At 35.6% G+C, this 17,106-nt stretch overlaps 1 protein-coding gene across 5 annotated transcripts; it reads right to left on the bottom strand.

Annotated features, from left to right (window-relative positions):
* Window positions 1–1,930: 1,930 nt before the first annotated feature.
* LOC147410282 (uncharacterized) lies at window positions 1,931–16,761 on the bottom strand. Of its 5 annotated transcripts, none has more exons than XM_086433556.1 (9): window positions 13,218–13,365; window positions 13,021–13,089; window positions 11,174–11,241; window positions 10,223–10,290; window positions 9,836–9,942; window positions 9,187–9,236; window positions 9,006–9,088; window positions 8,831–8,923; window positions 1,931–2,032 (listed from the first exon to the last, which is right to left on the bottom strand). In XM_086433556.1, the coding sequence occupies exons 2-9, from the start codon at window positions 13,076–13,078 to the stop codon at window positions 2,017–2,019; spliced, it is 543 nt and encodes a 180-aa protein (XP_086289682.1). In that variant the 5' UTR covers window positions 13,079–13,089; window positions 13,218–13,365; the 3' UTR covers window positions 1,931–2,016. The 5 variants fall into 5 exon arrangements, with proteins under 5 accessions (XP_086289682.1, XP_086289658.1, XP_086289664.1 ...); XM_086433532.1 differs by lacking the exons at window positions 1,931–2,032; window positions 13,218–13,365 and adding exons at window positions 2,949–4,977; window positions 16,714–16,761; XM_086433538.1 differs by lacking the exon at window positions 1,931–2,032 and adding an exon at window positions 2,949–4,977 and having other exon boundaries at window positions 13,239–13,306.
* Between the last annotated feature and the right edge of the window lie 345 nt (window positions 16,762–17,106).

The following is a 17,106-nucleotide window of genomic DNA, read 5'->3' as shown; positions in this document are numbered from 1 at the left end:
CACTCCCTGTGTATATAATATATAGTCAGGATTCCTTGACTCATGAAAAATACACATGATCCCAACCCTTTAATTGCAAAATCCAATGGTTGAGGTTTATCGTCAAGATAAGTATCTCCGAGATTTGTATTTTCAAGATACTCATAAACCTCAACAATTGGATTTTGTATTTAAAGGGTCGGGATCATGTGTTTTTTTCCATGAGTCACGGATCCCAACCCTTATAAATACTAAAGAATAATGCTGAAGTGACATCGAGATTGTACCATATATCACACACACCCTGGTGGGGAAGTGTGCACGAATCATATATGATTTCATCGAGATGCATGTCCATCTCAATGAAATTATCTATGGTTTCGGCACACTTTCACGTCAGGAATGGGCGATATGACGTACAATCCTGAGGTCATTCCAACACGACTCAATACTAAATTCAATTATGGAGATTTGTGCTATGTTTCAGGCTTTTTGTTTTAATCCCTACCCTTAAATTTCACAAGTACACAGTCAAAATTACGAGTGAACATATGAGTTCCCTTTCCAAGTATGACTATATATATATATATATATATATATATATATATATATATATATATATATATATATATATATATAATCATTTTGTAGCAGTTGGGATGTAAAAGTCACAATTCCTTGGTCTTGGTTTGAATTATGGCTGCCACAAAGAAAATTAAAATGTTTCTACAAGACCTTCACTGGTTGATTACTACTCATGTTTATTATCAATCAACATTCAATTACATTATGCATGCATCTACATCAAAGTCATGTCTTGGTCTCAAAACAATTAAATTGATAGATCAACGACTAAGATTCTGAGGCAGACTAGGTCTAGACCGTTGGATGGCCCCATCAAGATTCATTCTATGTGAATCACGAGGACTATAACAACAATACTTATTTTATTTTATTTTTTTCTCTTTTTAAGTAAGCTTGGACAGGGATGACGGTAACACTTCTGTTGTACTCCCTTTTTATGGACTATGTACTAGTGTACTTTGTCATCAAGAGTACCATCTTTCTTTGATGATAAAAAGTTACCAACTTAGAAGACTTTTGAGGTTTAATGAAAACTACATCCGACTGGTAGGTAGTATTCTTTTATCAGATAGAAAGAATCTAGGGTATTTTACCAAACAAGCATGCATTTATTTAAATATTTTTCAAGAAAAGTATATAAACCCATTTGGGTATTTAATTTGTTTATTTTTATCAAAAAAGTATCAATGACTTTCATGATTTTAATTTTATACCCTCACCCTCTTTTGGTTTATAAAGCCCAATTTAATAAAATGATGGTACATATACCCATTTTGGTGAAAAAAAAAATAAACAAATACTAAAATGGGCATATGAACATGTCTAAACCAGTTATTTTAGACTCATTTGTTCCCATTTTTTTACTTATCTCAAAAATCAGAGTTAGAACGGTTGTGAGAGATGAATCTTAACCACCTCTTCTTGACAATTTGGTAAACCCACTGAAATTTAAAGTTTAGCTGGAGCTACACCCCAAAATTCTTCACTATAGCAAGATTGTCTTTACGCTTTGAGATTAAGCCGGATTGTAGTAAACTTGCCCACAAATACCCAAACATGTGGAACCGATAAAATTTTGGAACGATACAGAGAAGATTAGCACAGCCCCCACAGACAATTAATTTTAAAAACTTGCATAAGATGGGACAAATAAACATTCCCATCGGTGGTGACCGACTTGGAAGAGCAAACATGGGCCAAGTACAGCCTCTTACATAGACTTTGCCACAAGTAAGGAGCTCTGCCACTCTTGGAAAGAATTCTGCAGTGCAAATCTAGAAAACCAATCCCCATATTAATGTGTAAAGGAGTAGAGTAATTATAATGTCACCATCTCAACTAGAGATTTTATTAGCTCATCCATGCATGCTATACCAAGGAAGTGGACAATTTTCGTCCGTCCCAGGGTGACCATCATCCCCAGGCCCCCACCATTGGTTGGTCCTCTAGATTCTAAACGCACAAATTGCTAAGATCACCAAAAAAACAAAATTATTACGAAGGGTGGTCCACCTAAACTGAAGCATCATTTTCAAAGGATAATTCAATCAAGAGTAAGTCTCTCGATGATGGTGGTTGATTGCAACATGCAAAAATTAACAAGAATCCAAAACATATAATATGAAAGAAAACATTAACATATCAGATGGTTGTTGTATGCAACATGAATCCTGTTTCGTCGTTCAACTCTCGTGAGATGTCTAAGAAGTGTACCACAAGACATATCAAACAACGGTGTAGTCTAGACTTGGTAGGTGTTGATGTAAATGGTTGGCAGATGTTAGATTAAACAGATTAGTTGACGTACTTACTACAAGTTAATTGTAGATTTTCCATGACAGAGGTACAAAATTTCAAAGCTACTAAAGTCTTAAAGAGATTATGAAATTTGTTGAATTCTTGAGAATTAAGCAAAATTAAAGATAATGACAATGAGGTGTTTGGTTCAGATAGCTCCCTTCATTCCTTATCCATCTAATTCAAATTGCTGAAGAGTCAAGAAATCCAATAACTAACCATAAACAGCTCTACCATGGCATCTTGTATGAATGATAAGGATCCAAAAATTAAAAAAATAAAAGAGATTAACGAATTTTTATAATCAGTATGTTTAATCAGTTGGATGGTCTGGATCAACCCACATCATCCATAATTCAGTGTGGGGAAGTCAGTGAAACAATTCTGCTTAATATATTAGAATTAAACTAAACTAATCCAATTGGAGGATTTCAGTCATCCATGGTTTGCCAATCAAATAAAATAGATAAAAAAATAACTATGCACATTCAATGGAGTGAGTACTATAAAGAAATTATGTTCACCAAGTTTCAACTGTTTTGTCAAAAGGGTAATTTCCCTTTTCAAGGTCTCATTTAAATAAAAAAAAAACAATTTAACATATGTCTTCGATTAGGTAAACTTAGTCACTCTTAACACCATTAGGTCCAATCTGACTGAGAAACCAACCATTTAGTAAAAATCAAACCTATGAGAACATTGATTGTATGTTACGTGTCTACTTTGATCAAATCGCCAAAGAAAATAAAAAAGTTGAAGATGATTGAAAAAGATCTCATTTGAGAGAGATCGGACCTCCTAAGCAATTGACTCGAGAGAGGGAGAATCTCCAAAATCACAAGGATTCTTAATAATATTTTCTCTCGATAATTTCCTTCATATGAACTACCCATTACAATCCCTAACTCCCACTAAATTAGAAATACCTCCCTAACTACCTACTTACCACATAAAAACTACTAAAGTAATGATCACATACATCAATTACACTTAAACTACACTAATCCCATTCCCTATGTTTAGGTATGGAACATTGTACTTGTGATGGCCGTGAGTTCTCAAGGGTGTGTGGCCATCATCAGGAAGGAAACAGAAATAATGGATGAGAGTAATTGGGATAAGTCAAGGAGTTTGGGAGGAGGTTTTTCAATGTGATCAGATTCTCTTTAGAAAAGAGAGGATCCAACATTTCTAGATGTACGAGGCAGTTTTAAATTAGGAGAACCCAACGATGTCTAGACTGGAAAGATTCTTGGTCTTAGGGGAGTGAGAGGAACACTTAAGTTTTGTCCCACAAACTTCAGTATTTACAAAACACAATTTCTCTAGTGTATTTATTGCACTGTAACGCATGCCCTTGGGGCACATGTTAACAGGGACCCTTTCTCTTGAGCCTGCACATCAATAAAAACATCCAATTCCCTTCCAATTCGAGAATATGTGGTGGAGAAATTGAACCAGGAACAATAAAGAAGAAAAATAAGAACATTATGGAAACACACAGAAAACACAGAGATTTACGTGGTTCCCTTAAGATTGAGGTATGTCCACAAATCACACCGATTCCACTATGAAGAGAAAATTATCAGTTACATATTACATCTTTTCACTGATTCCACTTTGATAAATGTTGAACAGTACTACTAGTTGACTAGTACCATTCCACAAACCATAATAAAAATAGTTTGGTGGTCAACTGGTTTCTCCATTTCCAGGAGCCCAAGATTTGTTTCGAAAGCAAATTAAAGGTTCTCAAAAAGAAATTAAATATTTAGAACAAGAAAACATTTAGGAGGATCAAAGTTAAAAAGAAAGCGTTTCTAGAAGATATCAAATTGAGATAAGCCGTACTCTATCCTTGGAAGAGAGTTGGAAGAACCAATCTAGGAGCAGAGTTCCAAGAAAGGGCGGTTATGGAAATAACATGAAAACTTTTTAATCAAATGGCGATAGTCAAAGGGTCAAATCATATCTCAAAGCTAATTATTAATGGGGGTATTTTGGCAGAAGAAAGAATTAGGGATGTTATCAGGCACCCATTTAACCGAAACCAATGAGACGGTTCTGGGTCCTTTGTGTTAGCTGAACCGATTAGAGTTGAGTCGCTTGGACCCGAACCAATTGAGAACCAAGTCCACCCTGCTTCTAAGCGGGCAAAGTCCCCTCACCTATTCATTGGATTAAGATAAAGGGGAGCGGTCAACTCATTGATAGAAACTGAGAACTGGAACTTTCAAAGAGAGATTTTTTATGGTTCTTATAGAAACTGAACCGGAACCAATGCATTGACACCCCTAGAAAGAATTAGAAAGAGGTGGTGGAGCATTATAAAAACTTATATGGGGAAAAGAGAGGTAGGAAGATCCCGACCTGATAATTTGAGGTTTGATGTAATCTCTTCGGACCATAAAGTTGACTTGAAAGGTCTATCGAGATTGATAAGGTGCTCCAAGCGATGGCGGCCTCAATTAGTGGAGACAAATCACCGGTCCAAATGGATTCTGTATAGCCTTCTTTAAGAGTTGTTGGGACATAGAGTATATGAATATGGTGATCAAGGACTTCCAGAAAAGGTGCTTCCTTGATTATTATTCAAAAAGCGGCACATTTGTAACCCTAATTCCAACAGCAACAAAAAACAAGTATGGATGATATTTCATATTATAAGCCAATTAGTCTTGTGGGATCAACAAACACAAACATCTCTAAGGTTCTAGTGTCTAAACTGAGGGAGTTCATACATACTATCATTGGGACAGATGAAGGAGCTAAAAGATAAAGAGTCATGCTGGACTGACCTCAAGCTGGAACCTCATATCGCACTTCTTGACATGAAGGTGGATAGGAACCATAGATGCATTTTCACTCGTATCTCGATGAAAAGCATCTAAGGTTCCCATACACTTTCACGTCAAGAAGTGCAATATGAGGTTCCAGCCTGAGGTCACTTCAGTATTATTCAAAAGAAAATACAGCATACAAGAGATCAAACAGAGAGCTCCTAAGGACAAACATAATACAGCCATTAACCCCCAGAATAATGCACACTTTAACCCAGTTGAACAAGAAGTCCTCAAAGAGGACACCCTTAAACTCAATGAAAACCTCACCGATAAAATAAGAGACCAAAGAACGACACTAACAATTGGCTGTATTCAAGTTCTAGTCCATCAAAGAGGACACGCTTATTCTTGACGGAATTTGTATTGGAAATGGATACATTGATTCAAGAATCTGCTCAGAAAAATTAGGGATTGTATGAAAAATAGATTTAAAAGAAAGCATGCGGTCATATGGGCTGGGAGATTTTGAGATATTTGTTGAGTCACAAAAGTTTGGCGATAAATAGAGGGATTGGATACGAACTGTGCGACATCAGCTTCCTTCTCAATCCCTGTTAACGACAACCCAACATGATTATTTAAGAGTACCCCTATAACTAAGGCAAGGGAGCTCACTATCGCCCTTTTTGTTTCTCGTCATAGTGGAAGAATTGGGCCGTTTAGTGTCTAAAGTTTTGATAATTGGATCCTTGTTTAGATTCTTAGTAACAAAGAGGTCCAATAATATCTCATCTTAAAAATTGGCCGATGACACTAATTTTCTTGGATGGATCAATGGACCAGCTGAGATTTCTGAGAGGCCTACTTTGTTGTTTTGAGGAGATCTTAGATTTTCCCATTAATCTGAGGAAAAGAATTGTGTTTGGGTTGGAGTCGGTTTCCAACCATAACATATTGGCTGAATTTATTGGTTATCAAAATTTGCAGCATCGTAGTTAGGACTTTCACTTGGAGCTGCATATTTGAGCAAAATACATTTGAGATCCAATTATTGAAAGGGTATAAAATAGATTAGGTTACTGGAAAGGCAAGTTATCTGTCAAAAGAAGGCAATTTGACATTAATCAAAGTACTCTAGCAAGCATTTCACTCTCTTTTCTTTTCCTTATTTTGATACCTCGAAGTGTCAAACTTAGGATAGAAAAAATGATCAAAGATTTCTCTAGAATGATAAGGACATCAAAAATTTCATCTGGTCTGGTGGAAATTGATTTGCTCAATAAAGAAAAACAGGGGTTAGGTATTAGGGGATTTAGAATCATGAATTGGGCCCTATTAGGAAAATGGATATGGAGATTTGAGTTAGGTCAAGTGAGTCCATAGAGGAGGATAATTTAGGTCAAATATAGCAAAAGGTTCTTTGGGTGGGAAAGTGGAGGAGCAAGGTCATCTAATGGTTGTAGAATAGAGAGACATTGTCAGGGTACTTCCAGAGTTCCACAAAAGGATAGCATTCAAGATTGCCAAAGGTAATATGGTAAGGTTTTGAGAGGATGGGTGGTGTGGTGCTTCACCTTTATCTCTGCAATTCCCATCCCTTCACTCTATCTCCACTAGAAAGAATCTCTCAGTGGATGCTTCCATGAATGACAATGGGGGTGGACAATCATGGGACTTTGGTTTTAGAAGAGATTTTAATGATTGGAAGGTTCAAGATCTATTTGATCTCACTAACCAATTGTCCGTCACTCCTACTATGCTATCAGAAGTCAGAAGAGGACCAATGGGAATGGACATGTAACTAGAATATGTATTTCATTGTTAAATCATTATACACATCTCTAATTCCTCCCTCTTCTCAAGAATTCCCTATAATGCAATTCGGGGCTACAAAGTTCCATCAAAGGTTTCTTTCTTTCTTTAGTTTTTTTTTTTTTTTTTTTCATTTGGCTAGTAGTTTTGGGTAAAATCCTCACCTTCAACCACCTAATCAACCAGGGAATCTCTATGCCTAACTTATACTTCCTTTGTAGAGCTAATGGGGGAATCGGTGGATTATTTGTTGTCACGTTGCTTGCTTGTTAGGGAGATATGGTCACATTTCCTATCTTTGTTCCATACTCATAGGTATTTCCTATGTCCATCCTATCACTATTTGAAAGCTAGCAAATAAAAGCTTTCTTGCGTACATACAGATAGAATCTTGTAGACATTAACACCCTTCGAAATTTGTTGGAGTGTTTGGAAGGAAAGGAACAAAAGAATTTGAAGGGAAGGAGCAAAAACTGTTAGAAACGATCATTAGCATATTCGAGCTAATGTTCAATTGGTATAGGTTGTTCGACGACTCTTAAGGTGTATTTTTTGAGGATTTTGTATTCAAATGAGACATATGCACTCGGAAAAAGTAGTTTTGTTGTAAAATTCTGTTCTTAGGCAGGTCTCCTCGACCCCCCTTTTTTCTTAATAAAAGTATCTCCATCAAAAAAACATATAGGATTCAAAGCTGTTTGGTGTTGAGTTCTACACTATCGTAAGAAGTTACCAAAATAATTCACCAATCCCTGTGACTAAAACCCAAAGTTTCTTCACTAATTCATCACAGCATGAAAAATGGGCTTAATACTGTCACTGTGACCTGTATTTTAACAAGGGACCGAATAGTTGCACATCACATGGTACAATTGCACTCCATTACTTAAAAAAAAAATTGAAAAGAAATCACCTACACTCCACCATTATGACTGCACTGCTTTTCTTCTTAAAAATTAGAGAGGAACCATGGCACCAAAGATTAGGGTAAAATTTTGCAAGAGCTCCTACTAAGGATAGATTTGGTGTAAAATTTGCAAGAGGTCCTGCTAATGATGGGTTCTTTATCTTCAATATTGGTGTAAAATTCTTTCATGGCATGTAAAAAGTAGGGATAGAATGGGAATTTTAAAAAATAAATAAAAATAAGCATATTTTAGGTTGGAGTGCAATCGGTATTAGGTGAATGTGCAACTGGTCAGACCCTTTTAACAATGTTAAAATGTGATGATAAGTCAGGCCCATTGAATGGGTTGTTCACAAACCACTTTCAGGTTCTTGTGATATTTGATAATAAAGGTGTTTCTATAGTAACTAAGGTGAAACCACTTTTAATAGTGGGAAGTGAGGAAACTGAAGCTCACGTTGTTCCACTAATTCGTGAGTTGAACCTAAGTGATACTGGAAGAAGCACAAACAATTATTTCAATGCTAAATAATGAAGATGATCAAGCACAAACAATCGCAAATGACACATTTTTTGGCTGAAAAAGACGATCATTGATTATTTTCTCATCAAAGCTGACATGTCTAATGTAGCAAAAAGTATATTGTACCAGTCCCATGTCCCAGAAATTTTTCAAAAGAAAGCAAACATAATTGTGCCCCAACTGTCAAAATGCACTCGTCGTCCCATGGGCATTTGAATTATTTCCTTGAATCTCTACTAGAATAGTACAAAAAACTTTTTCTTTTTTTGTAGAAATAAATAATTCAACAATTTATTACGAGGAATGGTCATTATACAAAATGATGACTAGTAATTTTCTAAGCTGGGAAAGCTACAAAACTGAGACACTTGCATCCTTTACACTCACGAAGAAATCATCCATAATCCTCCTTCAGAAGTCATCTAGTGTGGTTTTGGTACGTACCCGTCAACAGCGAAGTTTCGAGTTGCAGCTGGTAACACTAGGCGAATTCCATCGAGTTCAGGCTTTGCAATCACTTGACATCCCAAACGAGACCTATAAGAACCCAGAAAAAAACAAATTCAAAACTAGCTTTGATAGCGAAACTTTGCATGGGTTTCAAGTTAGATGAACTCACGTTTCACTGAGACCGAAAGCGAGATCCAACATATCGTTCTCCTCATCTGTCGGATCTTCTAGCTTATTGTAATAGTTCACGTCCTAAACATGAGATTAAAGTAGTCAGCTTCACATAATAGCTCATTAATATCTCAAAATTAAGAAAGAGATACTAAAAGCACAAGTAGCTAATAACATACCATCACAATTACGTGGCATGTCGAACATGCAAGTGAGCCTTCACATGCTCCTACAATCAAATTAAAAGCAATATAATTAATACTTCCCTAGATGTGATTCAAGCACTACAATTTGATTTCTCACACAGAAACCGATTCACCTATCCCAACATGTTCATACAACTAAATAAAAAATGTGAGAGGAAATGCCTCATCCTGAACATATTGCAATTAATCTTAGAAAAACACTTTCCTTGGTAAGATTTTAAGTCTTACTAAGGGACGTTTTGCTCAAATGGATTACCACGTTGGCAATCCAACACGGTGATTTCATGGAAAAACTCAGATCCAAAAAAAAAAAAAAAAGTTTTGAAAATGCACAGCTACCAAACTTCCACGGAACTCCCAAATTTAAAATAAAAATTCAATGGTGAAAAATAACTTCTTTTATTTAAAGTTCAAAGAATCATGTCCTCTACACCCCTGTGGCATGGGATCATGTTTTTGGATGCCATAAGGTGAGGTCAATGACCCTTAGTAAGAGCTGAAATCCTACTAAGTTTAGTAAGGCTAGTCGGACTCTTAATCTTATGTTGTTAGAAAGATAGTAATGAGAAACAAATGGAACTGTCAGCACAACACATAAAATGAAATATGCCATGGTTCTTACCTTCAAGTTCAATATCGTTTTCATGGGCAGCTTCTAACATGGACATCCCAATAGGGACCTTGATTTGCTTCTCCTCTCCATCCTTGGAGACAAATGTCACAGATATCCTACACAATTAAAGAAGCATCCCAGTATGAAGAGCAAGAGGGTGTAATAATAATAATAATAATATAGTTGATATTTCATTTCACCATGGATGGAGGTGTAAGCAGACTCGAACCCACAACCTCAAAGTTGCTTTGCAATTTGTCAAACCAACTGAGCTATGGGTCTAAGCCCAGTTAGACATATTTTTACTGTTCAGTGATTTTTTAAGTATTAATAATAATCATAAAATTCAAGTTCATACTACCAGCTCAGAGTTCATGTGAAAGAGCAAGAAGTTACTTTTCAGTCTGCTGGTTCTCTTCTTCACAAGCGTTGTTGGCAGTTGAGGAGGAAAAAGGACGAAGTTTCTGAAAATAACATATTGAGATAATCTTAGGTTTTCCCATTGTGCTTGGAGAAAAAGAGGTCAAAAACACTTGAAGAGTATAATAGATAGATTGAGAAGCTTATTTAAATCAAATTGAGCCTGATTACATATGCTAAAATGGTGGCGTTAAGTATCTGAAAAAGTTTGCGAGTCAGGGATAGTGTTTCTGTCAGTCTTTAATGGACCTACCTCTATTCCTTGTGAAATGAGGAATGAAGCGAAACATGCACCACTTACTCCCCCTCACCAGGACTAACATCCATATAACAAAACACAATGGTGGACCCCACTTTATTACCTTTCCTCTTCACCCCCTTCAACTTTATTGTCTTTCCTCTCCTCCCCCTCCCCTTTTTCAATAATACCCTATTAATTTTACTATATGTTCTCTTTTACCCCCTTTTCAAAAATACCCCTCTAACTTTACTGTATTTCCCATATTACCCCCAAAGAGATGCTCGTAAGAGTGGCACACATCCCATTACAAACTGTTTTCCTACAGTCTTAGCCAATTAGAATGGCTGCAAGTCCTACAAAGCTAGTAGGCACCTTGAAATGTTCAATTGGAAACCTAGGCAATAAAGTACTAGGCCAATAAAGTGAGTAGACCACCGAAGTGACTAGGGAAAAGCTTGGATGCATGTATATAATCTCCTTGTTTTATAGGTGGCATGTATATACTTGGTTGTTACAGTAATCAAACGTAACAGCCTAGCTGAATGACCATTCATTGTTGTTTCTCATCATGATGAAAAGTTGATGGCATGTAAAACACCACTAGTAGCAAACAATATTTGAATAATAAGTAGGTGATGAAATACAAAGAAATAGATTCCTTTTTTATTAGAAAGAGAAGAGCAAACCAGAGGTTGTAAATAATGACAGTAGCGTCCTTGTATATATCCCCTTCTGGTTGTAGTTGTGAACTGACCTGCCAAAAAAAAACGTATTAAAGAAGCTTTTAGTCATTTAGAGAAAACATATCAACTAAATCACATATGAATGGTAAGAAACATCACCAAGTAGTTACTTTATGTACTCCTAACATAAACAAGTCCCTTCCAACACCATCATGATCATTATTTTCACCCTACCCATCTCGATTGATCTCATATTCATGGACACCAATCAGCATCATTTTCTCTTTAGTTGTTTTTCCTCATGATTTGTATTATAGACCTCAGTTCGGCTTGTGTGATCCCTTGGCCTATAAAGCACTTATTGAAGCATCGATATTAACTAAAATATAGGATCCTAGGCCTCAAACACACATAATTTTTCTTGGGCAATCCCTAACCAAAATTTGGAGTATAGTTGTATTTCATTCCAATGCTAACTTAACATTAATTTCGAATACTACATTCTTTATTATTCATGCCGGCTTTCTAGTGCCCATGCACACCGATGCATAGAAAATTGTAATGTGAAGTTACTACCTGTTTATAACAAGGAAAATAACAAATGAAGTGCAAATTTTATCCAACTATTTCATGATCCTCTATCAGATTAAAAAATTCACATTCCAGTTTAGTAGAGCTCCATATATTTTCCATCAAAGTAAAGATTTCATGTGGAAGACAAATCAAATGTATAAGTAGGTGTAATTGCATCCATGCCCTCCATCAATGACCTCCTATCAGCTTATGTTTCATTTATTATCACCCAAGGAGACTTCTTCTTCTCAACTTAAACTTTAGCTTCATAAAGGTACCCAAAATGTAGCTTCTCATCACGATCATTGCACCTCAAAATCCATTCAATGTGGAAGACAAATCAAATGTATAAGTAGGTGTAATTGCATCCATGCCCTCCGTTAATGACCTCCTATCAGCTTTTGTTTCATTTATTATCACCCAAGGAGACTTCTTCTCAACTTAAACTTTAGCCTCATAAAGGTACCCAAAATGTAGCTTCTCATCACTATCATTGCACCTCAAAATCCATTCGATCTCTTGTGTCATTGGAATTTTATTTTTTTATTGGTAAGCCCGTTTTTAATGAGTTCAGTAGCTCAGTGTTGGCGGTATTTGAACCCAGGTCTCTGGTAACATCACCCAAAGACTTTACCAACTAAGCTAGTTGGCACTTGCCTCTTTGAACAATTTTCTTTATTTTCTATCTTCTTGGGGATACCTTAATTTCCTCAAACGTTCTTTATATGATTTTTCCTTTCCCAGCATTATCACCTATGAATATGCACCAAAGATAAGCTTCTCTATTTCCACTACAACTAATTCTTGATTATCATACCATACACCCAGAAAAATCACACCCACAACCTAACGAACCAAATATTGATTACCCTAATTACCCAATTATCAAATCCATAGAAGACATCCAATTATCTTTCTTCAACATGGGTTATTTAGGATCTGCGGTGAACGTGCTACAATTGTACTTGAATAATTTTATCTTAAAATTATTTTAAAAATGTACAAAATCTCTCAAAAATAAAAAAAATTCCAAATAAGAAGAATACTGTGATATTAAACAAAACCAGAACTACATGAATCCTTTCCTTAAAACCAAAGATTTGAGGGTCAAGCACGTCAATAAACCTAAACCCATATTACATTGGTGTAAAAAATTATACAAATAGACATCAAATGAATTTGTCCAAATTTTATATAAGTTACATATCCGTACATTAAATGTTGAAAAACAAAAGAATCAAAGAATTAAGTCATTAAAAATTTACAAAATTACATACCTCTCGCAAATTCCTTAACAATCAAAGACCCAACTTGTAAAAGCTTAGATTTTATCATTATCGCCCCACCTACAAAACATTTAAAATTATAAAAAGGTAAAAATCCAATCAAAAATGCCCCCAAAATTGAACAAATATATAACAAATGGGTAATTTATTAGAAAAAAAGAAAAAAACTAAAATGTACGCAACTCTACCGATTTGGAGGCGATTCTCACTTTACTTTTGGCTGTGAGCCTCTGAGAGAGAGAGAGAGAGAGAGTAGGGTTAAGATTTCGAAACTCTTGGGAGGGATGATTCGGGACGACCCACTGCACCATATTTCCGAAGGAAAATAAACGGCTGAGATGGGAGAATATTCCTTGCGATCTCTATGAAATATGTGCTTTTTCTCTCATCTCAGCCGTTAGTTTGACTCTATACATCAAAAGTCCTTTTATGGAACCCATTAGGGTTGCGATGGACCGGATCTGGGCTTCTTTTGTGAGAAGTTTTGAATGACCAGCCCAATCCAAATGGTTTAATTCCACACTTGAAATTCAAGTCTTCAGGGCCCGCATTGATTAGTAGTTAATAGATTTCAAATCTTCAAGACATATATATATATATAGGGAGCGGTTCAGCAGCCCCATCATGGTGCCCCATATGGTGCCACGCATTTTTCAAAACATGGGTTACAAGCTTTGGAATGAGCTGATTTTTTGTGAGGATGATCTCTATGATGAGGAGATCATCCTCACCAAAAATCAGCTCATTCCAAAACTTCTAACTCCATCAAAAGTGATTTACAAAAATTGGACGGTCCACAATTCTTCAACTTGTAAACTAGGGTTAGAAGTTTCAAAATGAGTTGCTTTTTTGTGAGGATGATCTCTTCACCATAGAGATCATCCTCACAAAAAATCAGCCTATTCCAAAACTTGCAATCCCATCAAAAGTGATTTACAAAAAATGCGTGGCACCATATGGGGCACCATAAGGGGCTGCTGAACCGCTCCCTTTTATATATATATATGGTCCCGTTCAACAACAAACATTTTGGCAAAACATTTTTCAAAACATGGGTTAGAGGTTTTGGAATGGGCTGATTTTTTGTGAGGATAATCTCTAAGGTGAGGAGATCATCCTCACCAAAAATCATCTCATTCCAAAACTTCTAGCCCCAGTTTACAAGTTGAAAAATCGTGGACCGTCCATTTTTTGTAACCATTTTTGATGGGGTTAGAAGTTTTGGAATGGGCTGATTTTTGGTGATGATGATCTCCTCATCGTAGAGATCATCCTCACCAAAAATCAGCCCATTCCAAAACCTCTAACCCATGTTTTGAAAAATGGTTTGCCAAAATGTTTGTTGCTGAACATTTCCCATATATATATATATATATATATATATATATAATATATATATATATAGGGTCTCGTTCAGCAACAAACATTTTTCAAAACATGGGTTAGAGGTTTTGGAATGGGTTGATTTTCGGTGAGGATGATCTCTACGATGAGGAAATCATCATCACCAAAAATCAGCCCATTCCAAAACTTCTAACTCCCATCAAAAATGGTTTACAAAAAATGGACGGTCCACGATTTTTCAACTTGTAAACTGGGGCTAGAAGTTTTGGAATGAGATGATTTTTGGTGAGGATGATCTCCTCACCGTAGAGATCATCCTCACCAAAATCAGCCCATTCCAAAACCTCTAACCCATGTTTCGAAAAATGTTTTGCCAAAATGTTTGTTGCTGAACGGGATCCTATATATATATATATATATATATATATATAGGGAGCGGTTCAGCAGCCCCTTATGGTGCCACACATAGTGTCATGCATTTTTTGTAAATTACTTTTGATGGGGTTACAAGTTTTGGAATAGACTAATTTTTTGTGAGGATGATCTCTACGGTGAAAAGATCATCCTCACCAAAAATCAGCTCATTTTGAAACTTCTAACCCAAGTTTACAAGTTGAAGAATCATGGACCATCCAATTTTTATAAATCACTTTTGATGGGGTTAGAAGTTTTGGAATAGGCTGATTTTTGGTGATGATGATCTCCTCATCATAGAGATCATCGTCACAAAAAATCAGCTCATTCCAAAGCTTGTAACCCACGTTTTGAAAAATGCATGGCACCATGTGTGGCACCATAATGGGGCTGCTGAACCGCTCTCATATATATATATATGGGTCCCGTTTAGCAACAAACATTTGACAAACATTTTGGCAAAACATTTTTCAAAACATGGGTTAGATGTTTTGGAATGGGCTGATTTTTTGTGAGGATGATCTCCTCACCGTAGAGATCATCCTCACCAAAAATCAGCCCATTCCAAAACCTCTAACCATGTTTACAAGCTAAAAAATCATGGACTGTCCATTTTTTGTAAACTGTTTTTGAAGGGGTTAGAAGTTTTGGAATAGGCTGATTTTTTATGAGGACGATCTCTATGGTGAGAAGATCATCCTCACAAAAAATCAGCCCATTCCAAAACTTCTAACCCCATAAAAAATGATTTATATCCACAATTTTTCAACTTGTAAATATGGGACTAGAAATTTTGGAATGGGCTGATTTTTGATGAGGATGATTTTTTAACCATAGAGATCATCCTCACCAAAAATCAGCTCATTCCGAAACTTTTAACTCATGTAGGACAAAACACGTTTGGTAAAGCTTAGGGTAAAGTGTAGGGTGTTGAACATTTCCATATATATATAGGGTCCGTACAGCACCAAACATTTTGGCCAACATTTTAGCCAATCATTTTTGTCCTACATGGGTTAGAAGTTTTAGAATGAGCTGATTTTTGGCGATGATGATCTCTACGGTGAGGAGATCATCCTCACAAAAAATCAGCCCATTCCAATATCCGCACAAAAAATCAGCCCATTTCAAAAAATGGGCTGGAGAATGTTAACGTGCTCATGAGGTTTTGGACATTATATCATTAGCTCACTCGTTCCAATATCCTCAGTTCAATTGTGCTTAATTTGTAGGCATGTTTGTTGAGTAAATGTCTTGTTCTATTTTGTACTCGTAGGTACACTGCCAAACCACGAAAATCTTGTGTGTTGTGTGATTTTTGTTATCTTTGCTTATTTTTTCACAATGTTTTGGGATTTGCTTTTGATATTTGTTATTGTCGAAATAAAATATTTCAATTCAAAAAATATATATATATATTGCATGGCACCTAGGGCTATAAACAGATACTAATCGAAGTGGATGTGGCCACATTTGAATTTTTTTTGCAACATCCGAATCCGAAATCTAACGGATCTTATGAATTAAGATTCAAATTTGAATTCAAAAAATTGATCAGATATCCGATCAAATAAAAATCCTACAAAAATTCATTCGATCTATGCTATCATCTGCAATTTGTTTAAATAAATAAATAAATAATAATAAAACCTATTTTCCTTCGCTTTTCAACCTCAAAAGTTGTCATCTTCAACCTACTTCAACCTTTTTTCACAGATCAACATATTTCATCCTTAAAGATGAGATTGAAGATATGGATTTTCGAAGAAAAAAAAAAAGCAACCTTTTTTTTTACTTGAAGTTGAAGCCGATGGATTTTGAAGGGGAAAAAAAAAGGATTTTAAATTGAGAAAGAGGGGAAATACCTACATGGATGCTTGCCAACCAGAAAAAATGGTGGTTATGAAGTTGAAGTAATTAGCTTACCCAAAAGGCTGAAACCCTTCTTTGCTTGTTATGTTGTTTGGGTTGGGGAGAGAAGATGGAGAGGAGAATATAAAGTTTTGTTATATAACTTATGTATTTATAACATGTATATTTAAATTGGATCGGATTTTGCAACATCCAAATCGAAATCCGAAATTCATTCAAAACTTAAAATAATATTCGAATTTGAATCCGATATCTAAATTTTTTTAATAATATATGATTTTTCGAATTGAATTCAGATTCAAATTTTCAAATATCCATTGCAGGCCTAATTATTGCCACCAACTATTCTTCATGCCTGTCTCATGTTATCACACCTACTTACCCAACTCAATGCATTTGAAATGACAAAAAAAAAAAAAAAAATTCAATTAACAATATGAACTATTT

The sequence above is a fragment of the Akebia trifoliata genome, chromosome 1 (assembly GCF_017979445.1).
Source record: "Akebia trifoliata isolate Shusen 1 chromosome 1, ASM1797944v1, whole genome shotgun sequence".
Classification (NCBI taxonomy): Eukaryota; Viridiplantae; Streptophyta; class Magnoliopsida; order Ranunculales; family Lardizabalaceae; genus Akebia; species Akebia trifoliata.
This window is presented reverse-complemented; position numbering and strand designations above follow the sequence as displayed.